The sequence below is a fragment of the Oncorhynchus kisutch genome, linkage group LG4, assembly GCF_002021735.2.
Source record: "Oncorhynchus kisutch isolate 150728-3 linkage group LG4, Okis_V2, whole genome shotgun sequence".
NCBI classification, from domain to species: Eukaryota; Metazoa; Chordata; class Actinopteri; order Salmoniformes; family Salmonidae; genus Oncorhynchus; species Oncorhynchus kisutch.
The window spans coordinates 16403424-16425028 of NC_034177.2; the positions used below are offsets into that span (position 1 = coordinate 16403424).

Here is a 21605-nt window from a genome sequence, read left to right on the forward strand (position 1 = left end):
ATCAGTGGTCGTATATTTATAGCAGCCTAGTGAAATCTAATTTATTTCGAAACTAGTCTTCACAAAAGTTATCCTTTCATATCTGTCCCTTCCATGTAACTTGGGCCACATTATTGGCCAGGCTACTTTAATTTAAGACATTCTGTTAAATTCAGAGACTTTAGATTGTGCTAGCATAATTAACATGGATGATTATATTTGGCAATATGTTTGTTTGAAGACTGTTTAGATTGTGTACTGAACGTAATACATTTTTATGAACAGCTCATAAGTGCTTTGAATTCATACATTAACATATGAATTTGGAATGCAATTCTCAAAAACATTCTCCCTCTCCCAATCCTCTTTATCTTCCTGTCTTTCTGTTCAACTGTCTGCTTCCTTTTGATCTCTATTTCCCTCTGTCGTTCTCTTGCTCCATCTTGTCCTCACTCACTCACTCACTCACATTGTAGTAATCTTATCAAGAGCGACTTAGTTAGTGCTGCATTCATCTTAAGATACTTTATTGAGGAAAAATGTACTTACGACCAGCAAAGTCAGAGCTAGGGGGCGAGTGTTAGTTCACAAAATTTCTGCGGATTGAGTATAAACAGAAGGTCCTCAGCCTCTGCTGGAGTTTGTATGCAGTGCAAAGAAACTAAAGCCAACATTTGTAACCTATTGTAACCCTGTGTCCCATTCAGGATATTTTATTGTAGCTATTCTGATCATTTTGTGATGGGTATGCAGTGTGGGCAGCATGGTCTGTGGTATGTCCCTGTGCATCCTGTAGAAACATTTCACATTGGGCCACATACAGTTGAAGTTGGACGTTTACACACACCTTAGCTAAATACATTTAAACTCAGTTTTTCACAATTCCTGACATAAAAATTACCTGTCTTAGGTCAGTTAGGATCACCACTTTATTTTAAGAATGTGAAATGGCAGAATAATAGTAGAGTTATTTATTTCAGGTTTTATTTCTTTCATCACGTTCCCAGTGGGTCAGAAGTTTAAATACATTCAATTAGTATTTGGTAGCATTGCCTTTAAATTGTTTAACTTGGGTGAAACGTTTCGAGTAGCCTTCCACAAGCTTCCCACAATAAGTTGGGAGAATTTTGTCCCATTCCTCCTGACAGGGCTGGTGTAACTGAGTCAGGTTTGCAGGCCTCCTTTCTCGCACCTGCTTTTTCAGTTCTGCCCACAGATTTTCTATAGGTATGAGGTCAGGGCTTTGTGATGGCCACTCCAAAACCTTGGCTCTATAAGCCATTTTGCCACAACTTTGGAAGTATGCTTGGTGTCATTGTCCACTTGGAAGACCCATTTGCGACCAAGCTTTAACTTCCTGACTGATGTCTTGAGATGTTGCTTCAATATATCCACATAATTTCCATCCTCATGATGCCATCTATTTTGTGAAGTGCACCAGTCCCTCCTGCAGCAAAGCACCCCCACAACATGATGCTGCCACCCCCGTGCTTCACGGTTGGGATGGTGTTCTTTGGCTTGCAAACATCTCCCTTTTTCCTCCAAACATAACGATGGTCATTATGACCAAAAAGTTCTATTTTTGTTTCATCAGACCAGAGGACATTTCTCCTAAATGTACGATCTTTGTCCCCATGTGCAGTTGCAAACCATAGTCTGGCTTTTTATGGCGGTTTTGGAGCAGTGGCTTCTTCCTTGCTGAGTGGCCTTTCAGGTTATGTCGATATAGGACTCATTTAACTGTGGATATAGATACTCTTTTTTTACCTGTTTCCTCCAGCATCTTCACAAGGTCCTTTGCTGTTGTTCTGGGATTGATTTGCACTTTTCGTACCAAAGTACGTTCATCTCTAGGAGACAGAACGCGTCTCCTTCCTGAGCGGTATGACGGCTGCGTGGTCCCATGGTGTTTATTCTTGCGTACTATTGTTTGTACAGATGAATGTGGTACCTGCAGGCGTTTGGAAATTGCTCCCAAGGATGAACCAGACTTGTGGAGGTCTACATTTTTTTCTGATGTCTTGGCTGATTTCTTTTGATTTTCCCATGATGTCACGCAAAGAGGCACTGAGTTTGAAGGTAGGCCTTGAAATACATCCACAGGTACACCTCCAATTTACTCAGGCTAATTGACATCATTTATCAGAAGCTTCTAAAGCCATGACATCATTTTCTGGAATTTTCCAGGCTGTTAAAAAGGCACAGCCAACTTAGTGTATGTAAACTTCTGACCCACTGGAATTGTGAAACAGTGAATTTAAGTGAAATAATGTCTGTAAACAATTGTTGTGAAAAATTAGTTGTGTCATGCACAAAGAATGATGTCCTAACCGACTTGCCAGAACTATAGTTTGTTAACAAGAAATTTGTGGAGTTGTTGAAAAATGAGTTTTAATGACCTAAGTTTATGTAAACTTCCGACTTCAACTGTACGTATGTAGTTAACAACAATTTACTGTTTTAGAGACAGAATTCCCCTGTCTGATCTGTCTACTGTAAGCAAGTCATTATTGTAGTACCTCTTAAATTGGAAAACGTTTAACATGTGGCAACTTACTATTTGGAGCTCTGGGCACTATTTTGACAAGAATGCTACGCACAAGGACACAAGGACAATTTAAACATATATTATTTTACAATTTCCACATATAATTGTACAAAAACACATTTACAGGAAGAAGTGTGCAGATTCAAGGTGTGGTAACGGAGTTGTGGTAAAATCTCCCTCAGTTTTATTCTGAGGGAGATTTGACCATATTTGTACAGTTTTTCCAGTAGATGTTTCTTAAAATTTACTGTGTAAACTGTTCAAAGTAGTCATTGTGCATGGAGTTGTCTGGTTTATTATTTTTTTTTTTAAATCAGGGGTTTATGTTCGGCATACATTTTCGAATAAAAAATCAGTCCCGGCATAATTCCGTTACTGTGGAATTTCCCAGTACTCAATTACTGTGAGGGGCCGTAACTACACAGAACAAAAATATAAGCGCAACATGTAAAGTGTTGGTCCCATGTTTCATGAGCTGGAAAAAAACATCCCAGAAATGTTCCATATGCACAAAAAGCTTATTTCGCTTAAATTTTGTGCACAGATGCACCTTGTGCTCAGTACAAAAGGCCACTAAAATGTGCAGTTTTGTCACACAGTACAATGCCACAAATGTCTCAAGTTTTGAGGGAGTGTGAAATTGGCATGCTGATTGCAGGAATGTCCACCAGAGCTGTTGCCAGAGAATTGAATATTCATTTCTCCACCATAAGCCGCCTCCAACGTCATTTTAGAGAATTTGGCAGTACGTCCAACCAGCCTTACAACCGCTGACCACTTGTAACTACGCCAGCCCAGGGACCTCCACATCTGTCTTCTTCACCTGTGGGATCATCTGAGGGGGGTTGGTATTTCTGTCTAATAAATCCCTTTTGTGGGAAAAACAACTCATTCTGATTGGCTGGGACTGGCTCCCCAGTGTGTGGGCTTGGCTGCTACGTGGGTTCCCCGATGCCCTCCCAGGACCACCCATGGCTGCACCCCTGCCCAGTCATGTGAAATCCATAGATTAAGGCCTAATCAATTTATTTCAAATTACCGATTTCATTATGTGAACTGTAACTCAGTGTAATCTTTGAAATTGTTGCATGTTTGTTTTATATTTTTGTTCAGTAAAGGATGCACAGTATATGGTAGTCTTCTGAGAAAGACTACTGACATTGACTCGGTACCAGCACTCCTTGATTTGAAAGATTACCTTTTGTGTCCTTTAGATGGGGGGCTACTACTACTTTTCAACAGATTTTCCCATTAACCGTCAAACAAAAGATGCAGTCTGAGCTTAACTGCTTGCTTAGTGGATATTTGCAAAACTGATGCCCAAATATGCGCTTTTTGTAGTTTGGCAACCTGTGTAACAGTCTAGATGTTTAATGAAGAGAGAAATGTATTTGGTTTCACCATCATTGGAGCTACAGTATCAGATAACGTTAGCAGACAGACACTACTTGGAAATTGATGTCAAACACAAAACTGCAGGCTTTAATTTGATACAGAGATGTAATGTGGGAAACTAAACAATATACAGTGACTACAGAAAGTATTCACACCCCTTTTTCAAAATTGAGTTGTATTACAGCCTGAATTGAAAATGTATTACATTTAGATTGTGTCACTGGCCTACACACAGTACCCCATAATTACAGTGGAATTGTGTTTTTAGACAGTTTTACAAATGAATATAAAATGAAAAGCTGAAATGTCTTAGGTCAATAAGTATTCAAACCCCTTTTGTTATGGCACGCCTAAATAAGTTCAGGAGTAAACATTTGCTTAACAAGTCACATAATAAGTTGCATAGACACATAGTGTTTAACCTTTTTTTTTTATCAATACCTAATCTCTGTACCCCACACGTACAATTATCTGTAAACTCCCTCAGTCAAGTAGTGAATTTCGAACACAGATTCAACAACCAGGGAGGTTTTCCAATGCCTCGCAAAGAAGGCACCAATTGGTAGATGGATTTTATAAAACAGACATTGAATATCCATTTGAGCATGGTGAAGTTATTAATTACACTTTGGATGGTGTATCAATACATCTATTCAGAACAAAGATACAGGTGTCCTTCCTAACTCAGTTGCCAGAAATGAAGTAAACCGCTCAGGGATTACACCATGAGGCCAATGGTGACTTTAAAACATTTATAGAGTTTAATGGCTGTGATAGGAGTAAACAACAATGTAGTTACTCCACAATACTAACCTAAATGAGAGAGTGAAAAGAAGGAAGCCTGTACAGAATACAAATATTCCAAAACAGTTTGCAACAAGGCACTAAAGTAAAACTGTCCAAAAATTTGGCAAATAAATTCATTTTATGTCCTGAATACTAAGTGTTATGTTTGGGGCAAATCCAAAACAACACAACACTTAGTACCGCTCTTCATATTTTAATGCAGGTGGTGGCTGCATCATGTTATGGGTATGCTTGTCATCGGCAAGGGAGTTTTTTTTTAGGATAAAAATAAACTAAATTGAGCTAAACACAGGCAAAATCCTTGAGGAAAACCTCATTGTCTGCTATCCAACATACTGGGAGACAAATGAACTTTTCACAGGACAATAACCTAAAACACAAAGCCAAATATACACTGGAGTTGCTTACCAGGACGATATTGAATACAGTTTTGACCTAAATCGGCTTTAAAATCTATGGCTGTCGAGGAATGATCAACATCCAACTTGACAGAGCTTGACATTTTTTTTAAATAATAATGTGCAAACCCAGGTGTGCAAAGCTCTTAGACTTACCCAGAAAGACTCACAGCTGTAGTTGCTGCCAAGGGTGTGAATACTTATGTCAATTAGGTATTTTGGTATTTATTTTTCTATATATTACAAATTCCTAAAAACATGTTTTCACTGTCATTATGGGTATTGTGTGTGTAGATGATGGGAGAGGGGGAAAAAACAAATTTTGAATTTAGGCTGTAACACAACAAATGTGGAATAAGTCAAGGGGTATGAATACTTTCTGAAGGCACTATAAATGCTAGGTACGATAACTTTATTTTACATAACTTCCGTGGCATAGTATGGAGGGCACTGTTTAGAACATGGTAATTTCAGTGCCAATCTTAGGGTGTTGCTGCTTATGTTGTCTTATCACTATCTTTCACAGCCCAAACTTTATGATACACATGCATCTTTTGCTTAGGGACAATTCTATTTGACTTTAAACCTTAATGATATTGGGATTGGCTTGGCTAACTTAGTTCAACCAACATTTGTATCTATCCTTAGTAGTCGTACAGTATCCAAAAAGGAGGTGAATGTTTGTCCTGCTTATAAGTCAAGACATTGTGCATGTTTTGCAGTTCTTATCACCTTCTTCTAAAGGTTTGACATGCTGAGGTTAGCCCTGTTAGGAATTAACAAACATATCTGCTATGAAACAGTGGTGTGCGTCACTACGCAGAGAACTTCAAAAGAGTTCCTTTGTGTATTTTTATGACACCTGATTGTGGATGTTAATATGGGGCCTGTGCAGTTGTTATAAGGGGTAAAGAGAGAGCATGGTTAATATTTAAGAGTGTGTTCAGTGAAGGGATGGGCACGAGTACTCGAACGGACGTCAAAGCTCGATCTTTAACCATCTTTAATACTGTACTACTATTTGGTGAAATGTGCTTTGTGGCTGCCTGACCTGGCAAGTGAAATTTTGTCTTGAAGACAACATTTATTTGCTTTGACTCTGGTGTTCCATTTGTACGTGTTGAGATTTGCGGGTCACAACAAAAGAAGCCAAGCATCACACAGATCCTCTCCCTAAAATCCCTTTCCCCTCCATGTCTCATTTACTCAATTGTGTTCCGACTGCGCACACACAAGCTCCTGTTAGGCCTACAGAAATAAATGTCTATAAATAAGTATCAAACTTATGGGATACACAAGCTACATTCTTTGCTAAATGACAACAGTTTTATCAGAAATTCAAAATGGACTGGTTGATTGAAGTAGGAAAATGTCTTCCAACAACAAACTGCAGTTTTTGAATAATTGCGGGAAGTCTATTTTTCGATGTCATGGCCGTAATTCATCATCATGCAGTGTACAATGTGGAATTGTTAATCCATTTAGAAAATTCCAAAGAACTGGCAGAATAAACGCAATTCAAAGTCTCTATATCGAAAAGAAGGATTTTAGTTTGTAACCCTGAATTTTTTTTCGTAATATTTTTTTCTTTCTTTCAACTTGCCAAATTGAGCCCCGTTTCAAGTGATCACTCTTTGAGAATAACTGTTCCAGACTCGAGATGGGCATCACTTCGCAATGGCAACTTTTTTCATTTGGAAAAACATTTTGTTCTATTTTATTCTGATACATTACATAATGTTTTTTTTACTATAAAATGTATGTTTTGACTATGATAAGTGCTCCGGAAATCAGATTGTCTTGTCTGCTAAATTAATAAAGCAAGGCTATGCCATTGCACAGCCATAGGCTTCTACAAGCAAGCGCCACAGCTGGGGTTACTGCCTTTTTGAAGATTGGGTTCCACGACATAACCAGTTGATATTAAGATTTCAATAAATTAATCTTAAGTGGCACTTGCATTTTTATTGACTGAATATACAATGTTGGCCAGTTTATTAGGTACACCCATCTAGTACTGGGTCGGACCACCTCCCTGTAGCCATGAAAGGATGCACCTGGTCAGCAACAATGTTCAGATACGCTGTGGCATTCAAACGTTACTCAATTGGTATCAAGGGACCTAACGTGTGCCAGAAAAACATACCAACGCCACCAGCCTGTACCCTTGACAGCAGGCAGGATGGGGCCATGGACTCATGCTGCTGACGTCAAATCCTCACTCTGCCATCAGCATGACGTAACAGGAACCGAGATTTGTCGGAACAGGCAATACTTTTCCACTCCTCAACTGTACAGTGTTGGTGATCGCGTGGTGACTAGAGCCACTTTTCTTGTTTTTAGCTGATAGGGGTGGAACCTGGTGTGGCCGTCTGATGCAATAGCCCATCTGTGACAAGGACCGCCGAGTTGTGGGTTCTGAGATGTCATTCTGCACACCACTGTCGTACTGCGCCGTTCATTTCCTGTTGTGGCCCGCCTGTTAGCTTGCACGATTCTTGCCATTCTCCTTTGAGTTCTCCCTTTAACGAGCTGTTTTTGCCAAAAGGACTGCTGCTGACTGGATTTTTTTTGATTGTCACACCATTCTCTAGACACAGTTGTGTGTGAAAAGACCAGGAGGCTGGCCGTCTGAGATACTAGAACCGGCTTGCCTGGCACCGACGATCATACCATGGTCCAAGCTGCTTAGGTAAATAATTTTGCCCATTCTAACATTCAATTGAACAGTAACTGAATTCCTCGATGCCGTTCTGCCTGTTAGAAGAATGGAGCCGGAAGTGATGGCTGCCGTTTTTACGTGCTCCTATGTTGTACATAGTGTTTCTGCTACCGGCTCTTATGACCGAAAAGAGCATCTGGGTATCAGAACAGCAATTACTCACCTCGGGCGGGTTTAAGACTTTTTCTTTATTGAGTCTGATGCTAAAGATTTACTGCTGCTCCTGGACCATGCCCAAATCCCTGTCCTTTGCATGAAGAGAAGAGGGGGATACAGAGACCACGGATCTGGTTGATGGGTGAGAATAAGTTGGCGAGTGGGTAACCTGCCTCTACCATCCGTCATATTGGCCAACATGCAATCACTGGAGAATAAACTGGATGAGCTCCGTTCCAGACTATCCTACCAAAGGGACATTAAACTGTAATATTTTATGTTTCACCGAGCTGTGGCTGAACAATGACATGGATAATATACAGTTGACATGGATAATATACAGTTGGCCGATGCACTTTTCTGTGCATCGGGAAGACAAGGGGGGATGTCTATTTGTCAATAATAGCTGGTGCGCAATCTCTAATATTAAAAGTCTAGAGGTTTTGCTCGCCTGAGGTAGTGTGGTACTCTATCTACCAAGAGAGTTCTCATCTATATATTTTTTTGTAGCTGTCTATTTACCACAACAAACTGATGCTGGCACTAAGACCGCACTCAACGAGCTGTATAAGGTCATAAGCAAACAAGAAAATGCTCATCCAGAAGTGGCGCTCCTAGTGGCCAGGGACTTCAATGCAGGGAAAGTTAAATCTGTTTTACCTAATTTCTACCAGCATGTCACATGTGCAACCAGAGGGAAAAAAACTCTAGGCAACCTTTACTCCATACACAGAGACACGTACAAAGCTCTGCCTTGCCCTCCATTTGGCATATCTGACCACAAATTCTATATATCTTCTGCTTAGAAGCAAAAACTAAAGCAGGAAGTACCAGTGACTCGCTCAATATGGAAGTGGTCAGATGATGCGAATGCTAAGCTACAGGACTGTTTTGCTAGCACATACTGGAATATGTTCTGGGATTCATCCAGTAGCCTTGAGGAGCAAACCACATCAGTCACCGGCTTCATTAATAAGTGCATTGATGATGTCATCCCCATAGTGACCATACGTACATACCCCAACCAGAAGTCATGAATTTCAGGCAAGAGGCAACTCCGGGATGCTGGCCTAATAGGCAGGGTTGCAAAGAAAAAGCCATATCTCAGACTGGCCAATAAAAATGTAATATTAAGATGGGCAAAAGCGCACAGACACTGGACAGGGGAGCTCTGCCAAGAAGGCCAGTATCCCGGAGTCACCTCTTCACTGTTGATGTTGAGACTGGTGTTTTGCGGGTGCTATTTAATGAAGCTGCCAGTTGAGGACTTGTGAGCCATCTGTTTCTCAAACTAGACAATTTAATGTACTTGTCCTCTTGCTCAGTTGTGCACCGGGGCCTCCCACTCTTTCTATTCCGGTTAGTGCCAGTTTGCGCTGTTCTGTGAAGGGAGTAGTACACAGCGTTGTACGAGATCTTCAGTTTCTTGGCAATTTCTCACATGGAATAGCCTTCATTTCTCAGAACAAGAATAGACTGACGAGTTTCAGAAGAAAGATCTTTGTTTCTGGCCATTTTGAGCCTGTAATCAAACTCACAAATGCTGATGCTCCAGATACTCAACTAGTGTAAAAAAGAACAGTTGTATTGCTTCTTTAATCAGAACAACAGTTTTCAGCTGTGCTAACATAATTGCAAATGGGTTTTCTAATGATCAATTAGCCTTTTTAAATTATACTAGGATCAGCTAACACAACGTGCCATTGGAACACAGGAGAGATGGTTGCTGATAATAAGCCTCTGTACGTCTATGTAGATATTTCATAAAAAATCAGAAATGTTCCAGCTTCAATAGTCATTTACAACATTAACAGTGTCTACACGGTATTTCTGATTAATTTTATGCTATTTTAATGGACAAAAGCTCATTTTTTTTATTTCAAAAACAAGGACATTTCTAAGGACCCCAAACATTTGAACAGTATTGTACGTTTCAAGCAAACCACCACAGTTCCTGTGCCCAAGAACGCTAAGATAACCTGCCTAAATGACTCTCACCACGTCTTTAGCCATGAAGTGCTTTGAAAGGCTGGTCATGGCTCACATCAACACCATCATCCCAGAAACCCTAGACCCATTCCAATTCGCATATCACCCCGACACATTCTGTCACACTCAACACTGCCCTTTCCCACCTGGGCAAAAGGAACACCTATGTGAGAATGTTATTCATTTACTACAGCGCAGCATTCAGCACCATAGTGCCCACAAAGCTCATCACTAAGCTAAGGACCTTGGGACTAAACACCTCCCTCTGCAACTGGATCCTGGACTGCTCCCAGGTGGTAAGGGTAGGCAACAACACATCTGCCATGCTGATTCTCAACACTGGTTCCCCTCAGGGATGTATGCTTAGTCCTCTCCTGTACTCCCTGTTCAGCCACGACTGTGTGGCCAAGCATGACTCCAACACCCACCATTAAGTTTGCCAACGACACAACAGTGGTAGGCCTGATCACCGACAACGATGAGAGCCTATAGGGAGGAGGTCGGAGACATGGCCGTGTGGTTCCAGGACAACAACCTCTCCCTCAATGTGAGCAAGATAAAGGAGCTGATTGTGGACTACAGGAAAAGGAGGGCCTAACGCCCCTATTCACATCGACTGGGCTGTAGTGGAATCGGTTGAGAGCTTCAAGTTCCTTGGTGTCCACATCAACAACATACTATCATGGTCGAAAACACCAAGACAGTTGTGAAGAGGGCACGGCAATGCCTATTTCCCTCTCAGGAGACTGAAAAGATTTTGCATGGGTCCCCAGATCCTCAATGTTCTACAGCTGCACCATCACGGGCATCCTGACTTGTTGCATCACCTCTGGCGGCAGGGTAGCCTAGTGGTTAGAGCGTTGGACTAGTAACCGGAAGGTTGCAAGTTCAAATCCCCGAGCTGACAAGGTACAAATCTGTCGTTCTGCCCCTGAACAGGCAGTTAACCCACTGTTCCTAGGCCGTCATTGAAAATAAGAATTTGTTCTTAACTGACTTGCCTAGTTAAATAAAGGTAAAAAAAAAATGGCAACTGCTCGGCATTTGGCATTATAGCCACCCAAGCCTCTTCTACCACACAGAAGACGGTACCGGAGCCCCAAGTCTGGGTCCAAAAGGCTCCTTAACAGCTTCCACCATAAGTCATTAGACTGCTGAACAATTAATCAAACCCCTACTATTAGCTTTAAAAAATATATATATTCCCGCAGTTGCTACTTGCTGTGTTTTTTATTTTTATCTATGCATAGTCACTTTCCCCCTACCAACATGTACATATGACCTTAACTAACCTGTACCCCTGCACATTGACTAGGCACCGGTACCCCCTTTTATATAGCCTTGTTATTGTAACTTTTTTTAACTTGAGTTTATTTAGTAAATATTTTCTTAACCAACAATGCAATTAAGAAAAATAACAGTGAAGGGCTTGTAAGTAAGCATTTCACGGTAACACCTGTTGTATTTGTATGTATTGTATTTGGTGCATAGTTTTTTTTTTTATAGCAGGCCACGGCCACGTGACTCACTGTCTGGAGGAGCAAACCATTTTCGTGAACGGGATGGTGTACCTAACAAATGCTAAATTTCCCCATATACATTCAATGGCCAGTTTGTTATCTGTAATGCTATGATAAATTAGGCATTGTTGCTCACTGTTGGTATAGGCCTTTAGATAAATGTGCACTTATTTTTTTTCCAGTGCGTGTGGACCTTTTTTGTGTTGTAATAAAATAATAATTGTGTACTCGGAAATAAATCATGCGAGTACTGGAACAGTCAAAAAATGTCATGCCCTTCCCTAGTTCAGTATTCGGCATTAACTGTATTGTATTATTTAAAAGACAAGGACAGACCTTCAAAATAGATAGGCCTAGATGTCTTGTAATAAGTTGGTCTGCGTTTTGAATTCACAGTATATATGTATTTTTTTTAAGGAGTGGGGCAGTCCCATTTTTTGTAAATTGTTTTTGCTTTATTGAAGAGATAATAAAATGTTGGAAAGACCTGGGAGGATGAGTCAAACGTCAGTGGGCTGGATTTGAACCCATACCGAACTCTGGCATACATGTGTTCCGTGGTCAGCGGCTGTAACCGCCGAACCACACAAGCCACACGGGATTTGCAGGTTGTCATATTGACTCTCATTCCAAGGAGCAATCAAATCAATGCATATCATGAATCATAGACATTATTATCATTCACTGCTATGGAAACAAGCCACATAGGTCCTATTGAAAGAGAATATTCAACTTTTTTTCATGAGGTATGTTGAGAATAAAGATATTCTGCGCTTTTATAAAATATGAATTTTCTTTTGTTGCTGTATAAGTAAAGCATGAAATATGGGACTAGAAAATGTATCGCAACCCAACTCTGTTTGCCTCCCTCAGCTGCAGTCCTACCACACCGGGTGAAGGTGTCCCAGAGCTTCTGCGTCAATGGCTAGGCCGTCGACAGAGGTAATTATGAGTCAAAGCTGTATTCCCTCCCATCACCCCCCCCCCCTTCCCTACCTTATCGCCCTGAGAAGCTCCTTGTGCGATAATCTTGGGTGATAATCATAAAACATGAATCACAGCCGATTGTGCTGTTTGCTCTTTATTGCATCACTGGCTGTGAATTGTCTATGTGTTAATGCATTACTATCTCCGTCAAAAGTCTTGCTCAAGTATGTGTGCGATTTGTGATTGTGGGTGGACATGAAAGGCCACTGTCATAAAGCCTTATCTGTGCCTCCAGGGCATTCCTCACTCGTGACACAGGGCTCTGCGGTTCCAAACCACGCGCACACACAGCCCTCTGAACCTCTGGGGTGCAGGGTGAAATGATTTCACGAGACTAAAAGGCTCTTATGTCATCTTTGAGGTGTCAAGGAGGTTAAGTTATTCTATTCATTCTCGCATAATTGAATGGAAAAGAGAGGATGAGAGCTGTGAATTAATTAGGTTGAATTCATTAAGAGTTGAATTTCCTTAAGTAAATAATGGTGTTTGCACATGTAACACTAATGAGACCTCTTGACGCCACAGCTCATGTTCTCATTCTGTCGGGTTTTTCCATTCCCGCTAATGGAATCAATTATTTTGATTATGACATTTAGTCAAGGGACCTCCTGCTGATTTCCCCAGGAGGTGGAGCTGTAAGAAAGAGTGATACAAACACACACTTAAAATAGCAACAGTATATGATCATTTACAGTGCCTTTAGAAAGTATTCACTCCCCTTGACTTATTTGACCTATTTCGTTGTTACAGCCTGAATTTAAAATGGATTAAATTGAAGGGATTCTTTTTTTGTCCCTGACCCACACGCTATCCCATAATGTCAAAGTGGTATTATGTTTTGGGGAATTTTTACAAATGTAATAAAAATGAGAAGCTGTAATGTCTTGAGTCAGTCCGTATTCAAAACCTTTGTTATGGCAAGCCTAAATAAGTTCAGGAATAAAGATTTCCTTAATAAGTTGCATGGAATTACTGTGTGTAATAATAGTGTTTAACATACTCATGAAAAAATTTACTAATCTCTGTACCCCACATATAATTATCTCTAAGGTCCTTCAGTCGAGCAGTGAATTTCAAACACAGCTTCAACCACAACGACCAGGGGGGTTGTCCAATTCCTCGCAAAGAAGGGCACCTAATGGTAGATGGGGAAAAATTACAAAAAAGCAGACCTTGAATATCCCTTTGAGCATGGTGAAGTTATTTATTACACTTTGGGTGTATTGATACACCATCCAATCACAACAAAGATACAGGTGTCCTTAACTCAGTTGCCGGAGAGGAAGGAAATCGATCAGGAATTTCACCTAGAGACCAATCGTGACTTAAAAAGAGTTTAATGGCTGTGATAGGAGTAAACTGAGGATGGATCAACAACATTGTAGTTACTGCACAATACTTGCCTAATTGACAGAGTGAAAGGAAAGCCTGTATAGTTAAAATATTCCAAAACATGCATCCTGTTGCAACAAAAGTAACAATGTGACAAAGCAATTAACTTTTTGTCCTGAATACAAAGTGTTATGTTTGGGGCAAATCCAATACAGAGTTTTTTTCCTTAAATCTACTTGAAAATCCAGAACATGGTTGTCTAGCAAAGATCAACAATTTTGGAAAGAATAATGGACAAATGCTGCACAATCCAGTTGTGGAAAGCTATTAGAGACTATTAGCCAGCAATTACGGATGTGAGTCTTTCTGTGTAAGGTGCTAATACAAATATTGACTTGGGTTTGAGTACTTATTTCTGTATTACATTTTTTACATTTCAATAGATTTGCATTTTTTTTATATACATTTTCACTTTGTTATTATGGGGTATTGTGTGTAGATGGGTGAGAGAAAATCAATTGAATACATTTTGAATTCAGGCTGTAACACAACAAAATGTGGAATAAGTGAATAATACTTTCTCAAGGCACTGTATGTAAATTCTGCCAATCGAAACATAGCTACCCTCAATGCAACAGTGGTTACAAATGCAGGTGAAGGTGCTTGCATCCTTCTGAACAGTACGGTAAGCAAATGGTTCTTATCAACCTCACTAGTGGCTGGAGGTAATTATTGTGGAGCCCACAGGTGATCTTATCTCTTGTAACGTGTGATGACTTTATGAATCAATATTTATTTTCTGAATAAAAAGTCAGTTTCACACTCGATTACTCCTGTGGTAATGTTATCAGAAATTCAGCTGGGGGAAAACAACCTAATAAAGTCAATGACTTTGCTTTAAGGTGTTTGGTTTTGATAATAAATGGGGTGGGTGTGGGTTATTTGACTCTCGGTCTCAACCTCTCTTTTTGCATGTGGGTGGCTGTAGTGTTGTCACGATACCAGTATAACAATACCATATTTTACTAGTAAAAAAAATAACTACAAAGCAGACTAAACTCTATAGTCCTTTTATTACCTACTTTGTAAAATATTGTTTGCTATAGCTTGCTAAATAAACGGGACTCTGGGTGAAATTCAGTCCGCTTCATGTTTTGTTTCCTGTGCTTCCTTACTTCCTAAGTGACAACACTATGTGTGGGTGTGCATGTGTGTCTTATTGACGGTGTGTACGTTTGTATTGTTTGTACATTACTGGGCAGATGGGTGCACAGTCAGTCCTCAGTGCCATTCTGTGCATAGCACTTCCCAGTGGGCCCACACGGTTTAAAGTCTCTCTGCTGTCACAAAGCCATGGCACATCAAGGGAAGTCTCACTGTCTGTACTTCCCTATCTGAGCCAAAAACATGCACTGTACCAAGAACCGACAGAATGGCATACAGTGAAGCATCTGGTGTCCTCCATTACCCTGAACCATGATCTTATTATTGCCCCCACAATATATATTAATTGATTGAAGCTCAATGTTAAATTCAAATCTCCCTACCATCATATCTAAGCCAATATGACACAAATCTCTATGACAATTTGCAAATTAACTTGATTGGAGGTGAACACACTCCTCGCCTCTCATGAGCCATCCGGCCGTTACCGACAACCACATACCAGATTTTTTTTTAACAGGGTCATCAGCAATTTATGTTTAAGAGTATTTATTACGCCGACCTACCCCAATCTAGATGTCAGATTAAAAAGAGACTATAGCATCCATAAAGTTCCCATTGGACTTAAAAAAAATGCCAGATTTACAAAATTTGTAGGTGCAACAGATTTTATTACATTTATATTTTATCGCTCTCACATGCTAATTTATGTCTGCACCAACTATGTGCTTCCTTTTTGTAGCATTTCTGACCATGCTAACAGTTTTTAACCGAAACTCAGTTATAACATGGGGTTGATTGCTCGGCAACAACACAGCTGCTTGCATCATGCTGCCACTGCCAGTCATAAGATGTTTATGCGAACAAACCTAGGCTACTGTATATAGCTAGCTATATGGTGTTATTCATGCTGGGATTAATCAATAAATGCAGACAGATATTTTGATTAGCTACTACACCTACTCATTCAAGGGTTTTTCTTTACTTTTACAATTTTCTACCTTGTAGAATAATAGGGAAGACATCAAAACAATGAAATAACACATATGGAATCATGTAGTAACCAAAAAAGTGTTTTATATTTGAGATTCTTCAAATAGCCTTGATGACAGCTTTGCGCACTCTTAGCATTCTCTCAACCAGCATCACCTGAAATGCTTTTCCAACGCTCTTGAAGGAGTTCCCACATATGCTGAGCACTTGTTGGCTGCTCTTTCTTAACTCTGCGGTCCAACCCATCTCAATTGGGTTGAGGTTGGGTGATTGTGGAGGCCAGGTCATCTGATGCAGCACTCCATCACTCTCCTTTTTGGTCAAATAGCCCTTACACAGCCTGAAGGTGTGTTGGGTCAATGTCATGTTGAAAAACAAATGATAGTCCCACTCGGGGCGAACCAGATGGGATGCCGTATTGCTCAAGGGACACACCGGTCTAATGTTCATTGCTCATGTTTCTTAGCCCAAGCAAGTCTCTTCTTCTTATTTGTGTCCTTTAGTAATGGTTTCTTTGCAGAAATTCAACCATGAAGGCCTGATTCACCCATTCTCCACTGAATACTTGACATTGAGATGTGTCTGCTACTTGAACTCTGAAGCATTTATTTGGGCTGCAATCTGAGGTGCAGTTATTGTAATGAACTTATCCTCTGCAGCAGAGGGAACTCTGGGACTTCCTGCCCTGTGGCGGTCCTCATGAGAGACAGTTTTATCATAGCGCTTGATGGCTTTTGTGACTGCACTTTAAGAAACTTTCAAAGTTCTTGAAATTTCCGGATTGACTGACCTTCATGTCTTAGTCAGTTTTCTTTGCTTATTTAAGCTGTTCTTGCCATAATATGGACTTGGTCTTTTACCAAATAGGCCTATCTTCTCTATAACACCCCTACCTTGTCATAACACAACTGATTTGCTCAAATGCATTAAAAAGGAAAGAAATTCCATAAATGAACTTGTAAAAAGTCACACCTGTTAATTGAATTGCGTTCCAGGTGACTTCCTCATGAAGCTGGTTGAGAAAATGCCAAGAGTGTGCAAAGATGTCATTAAGGTAAGGGGTGGCTACTTTGAAGAATCTCAAATATAACATATTTAGCTTTGTTTGAATACTTTTTTTTAGTCACTACATGTTTCCATGTGTGTTATTTCATAGTTTTGATGTCTTCACTATTATTCTACAATGTAGAAAATAGTAAAAATAAAGAAAACCCTGGAATGAGTAGGTGTGTCAACTTTTGACTGGTACTGTATATACGTGATGGGATGTATAGACATTATGGACATGGATAGAATATGTAGTATATCTGAAGAATACGTAGGATATAATAGAATATGTACAGCAATAGCTGAATAGGATGACCTTAACTAGAATACAGTAAGTAAACATTATTCAAGTGACCAGTGTTCCATTTAATAATGTGACTAGTGTTCCATGTCTATGTAAATAGGGCAGCAGGCTCTAAACTGCATGGTTGAGTAACCGGGTGGTAGCCGGCTAGTGACTAAGTTCAGGGCAGGGTACGTGTCAACACACACAAATCATATGGTCCAGACGGCTTCAGCAGCAAGGCACTTCAGGCATGCGCACACCAGCTCGCATTACCGTTCCAGAAGCTGTTCCAGCTATCACTGAACAGTGGGATAGTTACAGACTTATGGAAGAAGTGGCTGAATGTCCCAGTACCTAAAAACAACAGGCCAAAAGATAATAACGACTTACGCCCTGTAGCTCTGACATCTGTACCTAATGAAATGTTTTGAAAAAATAATTAAACATTATCTCTGGTCTCTCATCCCAATTGGCTTACCATGCCTCCAGGGCTGTTGTATATTGAGTTATTGGTCATTCTGAACAACATCTACGAACATTTAGAAAAGGCAAATAGCCTAGTGAAAATTGTATTCATTGACTTCAGTAGCGAGTTTATCATCCTACCCATCTACTGGTGGATAAGCTGGTGAATTTGGATGTCAACTCTCTACGGATCACGTGGATTAACAGTTTCCTTGTGAACCGTACTCAACAAGTGAAGTTTAACTCCACCATCTCTACATCTTGAATGGTGAATACAAGAGCCCCTCAAGGTTGCGTACTTTCACCGATACTGTACACAAACAATTGTCAAGCCTCTGACTCAGCCCACAAATTCTTTAAATATGGATATGACACTGCTGTTTTGGGTTTCCTTCACCCAGACCAAGCCTCTCTTCAAGGTTTTGACAGAGAACCTTTCAACAAATAAATGTTAAGAAAACAAAAGCGCTGGATTTTTTTTTTAACACAAACTGAACCATTTTAATGTCCACCACCATATCTTACAAATGTTCTATAAATCTGCTCTGCAGAGTGTGCTGTCCTTTGGTCTGATATTCATGTTTGTAAACATGCGAGTGCAAGACCAAGTCAAACTTCAGCGCTTAATTAAGACGGCAGGAAGTATAACTGGTATAGATCAAGAATAAGCCACCAACCTGTATACACAACTCATCTTCCTAAAACTTGAAAGCATTTTTACAGGACAGTACTCATCCCCTTAACTCAAAACTCAGTCGCAGCAGCTGGACAAAGGGAAAGAGACTTCAAAAGAACATCAAAACAGTCTGTTTGTCCGTCAAGTATACAGCACTTTAAATGGGTTGCTATAGCACTGTTAATGAATTATTTGATGTAGTTTCTGAATCTGGAGGCCGCTAGTGATTGCTATTTAACAGTCTGATGGCCTTGAGATAGAAACAGTTTTTCAGTCTCTCGGTCCAAGCTTTGATGCACCTGTACTGACCTCACCTTCTGGACCTCACTTTCTGGCTCGGGTGGCTTAGATCAAACGGATTGCAATTTGTAACATGTCATACAAATTGTAAATGGTAAATATAATTTGAAATGGATTATGGACAACCACAAATGAATGCATACCATACGAAACATAACATACTAAATGGTTTATTTATGGATTTACGTACAGAATAATACGAAATGCTATGAGATCAGGTTGCAACCAGCCAGCAGCATGCCGTCAAAATAAAATAAAATGCTTGCTAACTTCGTTATCTACTTGATCAACTGTTTTAGACTAGACTATTATATTTTCACCTAGCAAGAGAAATAAATGTGCAATCACTCTTGAGTGACTGAAACTTCTTAGATGTTGAGTCCCCTGTTTAGGGGACCTGCATGGTGCTGCTATCGGTTCCGACCGACACTTGGACACCGTACAGTCGTGGCCAAAAGTTTTGAGAAGGACACAAATATTAATTTTCAAAAAGTCTGCTGCCTCAGTTTGTATGATGGCAATTTGCATATACTCCAGAATGTTATGAGGAGTGATCAGTTGAATTGCAATTAATTGCAAAGTCCCTCTTTGCCATGCAAATTAACTGAATCCCCCAAAAAACATTTCCACTGCATTTCAGCCCTGCCACAAAAGGACTAGCTGACATCATGTCAGTGATTCTCTCGTTAACACAGGTGTGAGTGTTGACAAGGACAAGGCTGGAGATTACTCTGTCATCATCAAATCAAATCACATTTATTTATATAGCACTTCGTACATCAGCTGATATCTCAAAGTGCTGTACAGAAACCCAGCCTAAAACCCCAAACAGCAAGCAATGCAGGTGTAGAAGCACGGTGGCTAGGAAAAACTCCCTAGAAAGGCCGAAACCTAGAGGAACCAGGCTATGTGGGGTGGCCAGTCCTCTTCTGGCTGTGCCGGGTGGAGATTATAACAGAACATGGCCAAGATGTTCAAATGTTCATAAATGACCAGCATGGTCGAGTAATAATAAGGCAGAACAATTGAAACTGGAGCAGCAGCACGGTCAGGTCGACTGGGGACAGCAAGGTGTCATCATGTCAGGTAGTCATGCTGATTGAGTTCGAATAACAGACTGGAAGCTTCAAAAGGAGGGTGGTGCTTGGAATCATTGTTCTTCCTCTGTCAATTACGGTTATCTGCAAGGAAACACGTGCCGTCATCATTGCTTTGCACAAAAAGGGCTTCACAGGCAAGGATATTGCTGCCAGTAAGATTGCACCTAAATCAACCATTTATCAGATCATCAAGAACTTCAAGGAGAGCGGTTCAATTGTTGTGAAGAAGGCTTCAGGGCACCCAAGAAAGTCCAGCAAGTGCCAGGACCGTTTCCTAAAGTTGATTCAGCTGCGGGATCGGGGCACCACCAGTACAGAGCTTGCTCAGGAATGGCTGCAGGCAGGTGTGAGTGCATCTGCACGCACAGTGAGGCGAATACTTTTGGAGGATGGCCTGGTTTCAAGAAGGGCAGCAAAGAAGCCACTTCTCTCCAGGAAAAACATCAGGGACAGACTGATATTCTGCAAAAGGTCCAGGGATTGGACTGCTGAGGACTGGGGTAAAGTCATTTTCTCTGAATCCCCTTTCCGATTGTTTGGGGCATCCGGAAAAAAGCTTGTCCGGAGAAGACAAGGTGAGCTCTACCATCTGTCTTCTGTCATGCCAACAGTAAAGCATCCTGAGACCATTCATGTGTGGGGTTGCTTCTCAGCCAAGGGAGTCCATGGCCAGGAAACCCCCCAGACCTTAATCCCATTGAGAACTTGTGGTCAATCCTCAGAGGCGGGTGGACAAACAAAACGCCACAAATTCTGAAAAACTCCAAGTATTGATTATGCAAGAATGGGCTGCCATCAGTCAGGATGTGGCCCAGAAGTTAATTGACACCATGCCAGGGCAGATTGCAGAGGTCTTGAAAAAGGAGGGTCAATACTGCAGATATTGACTCTTTGCATCAACTTCATGTAATTGTCAATAAAAGCCTTTTACACTTATGAAATGCTTGTAATTATACTTCAGTATTCCATAGTAACATCTGACAAAAATATCTAAAGACACTGAAATTAATATTTGTGTCATTCTCAAAACTTTTGGCCACGACTGTACGTGTGGACACGGTATGCTCCTTCTCCTGTCTTGTCATTTTAGTCCACGTGTGCTGATAAACAGTGCCAAACTAACAACTCTGCCATCCACACCTGTGCGAAGCGAGCCACAATAACGATTTAAAATAAAATAAAATGTTATTAGTCACATGAGCCAAATACAACAGGTGTAGTAGACCTTACAGTGAAATGCTTAGTTATGAGTCCCTAAGCAACAATGCAGTTAAAATAAATATATATGAATAAGAAATAAAAGTAAGGAGTAAATAAAGAGCAGCAGTAAAATAACAATAGCGAGACTACATACGGGGGATGTACCGGTACAGAGTCAATGTGCGGGGGCACCGGTTAGTTGAGGTAATTGAGGTAATATGTACAAGTAGGTAGTGTTATTAAAGTGACTGTGCATAGATAATAACAGAGTAGCAGCAGTTTAAAATAGTAATTTGATGTAGCCATTTGATTAGATGTTCAGGAGTCTTATGGCTTGGGTGTAGAAGCTGTTTAGAAGCCTCTTGGACCTAGACTTGGTGCTCTGATACCGCTTGCCGTGTGGTATCAGAGAGAACAGAATATGATTAGGGTGGCTAGAGTCTTTGACCATTTTTTTTTAGGGCCTTTCTCTTACACCGCTTGGTATAGAGGTCCTGGATGGCAGGAATCTTGGCCCTGGTGATGTACTGGGCCGTATGCA

The 21605-nt window shown here is 40.5% G+C and overlaps 1 protein-coding gene across 2 annotated transcripts in view; it reads left to right on the plus strand.

Annotated features, from left to right (window-relative positions):
- The window catches only part of pde4cb (phosphodiesterase 4C, cAMP-specific b), a 152306-nt gene that overhangs the window by 666 nt on the left and 130035 nt on the right, over nucleotides 1–21605 (plus strand). For both annotated transcript variants that reach the window (XM_031822524.1, XM_031822526.1), the window contains exon 2: nucleotides 12388–12456. In XM_031822524.1, coding sequence (XP_031678384.1) covers nucleotides 12436–12456 — 21 coding nt within the window. In that variant the 5' untranslated portion in view covers nucleotides 12388–12435. The remainder of the gene's footprint in view (nucleotides 1–12387; nucleotides 12457–21605) is intronic.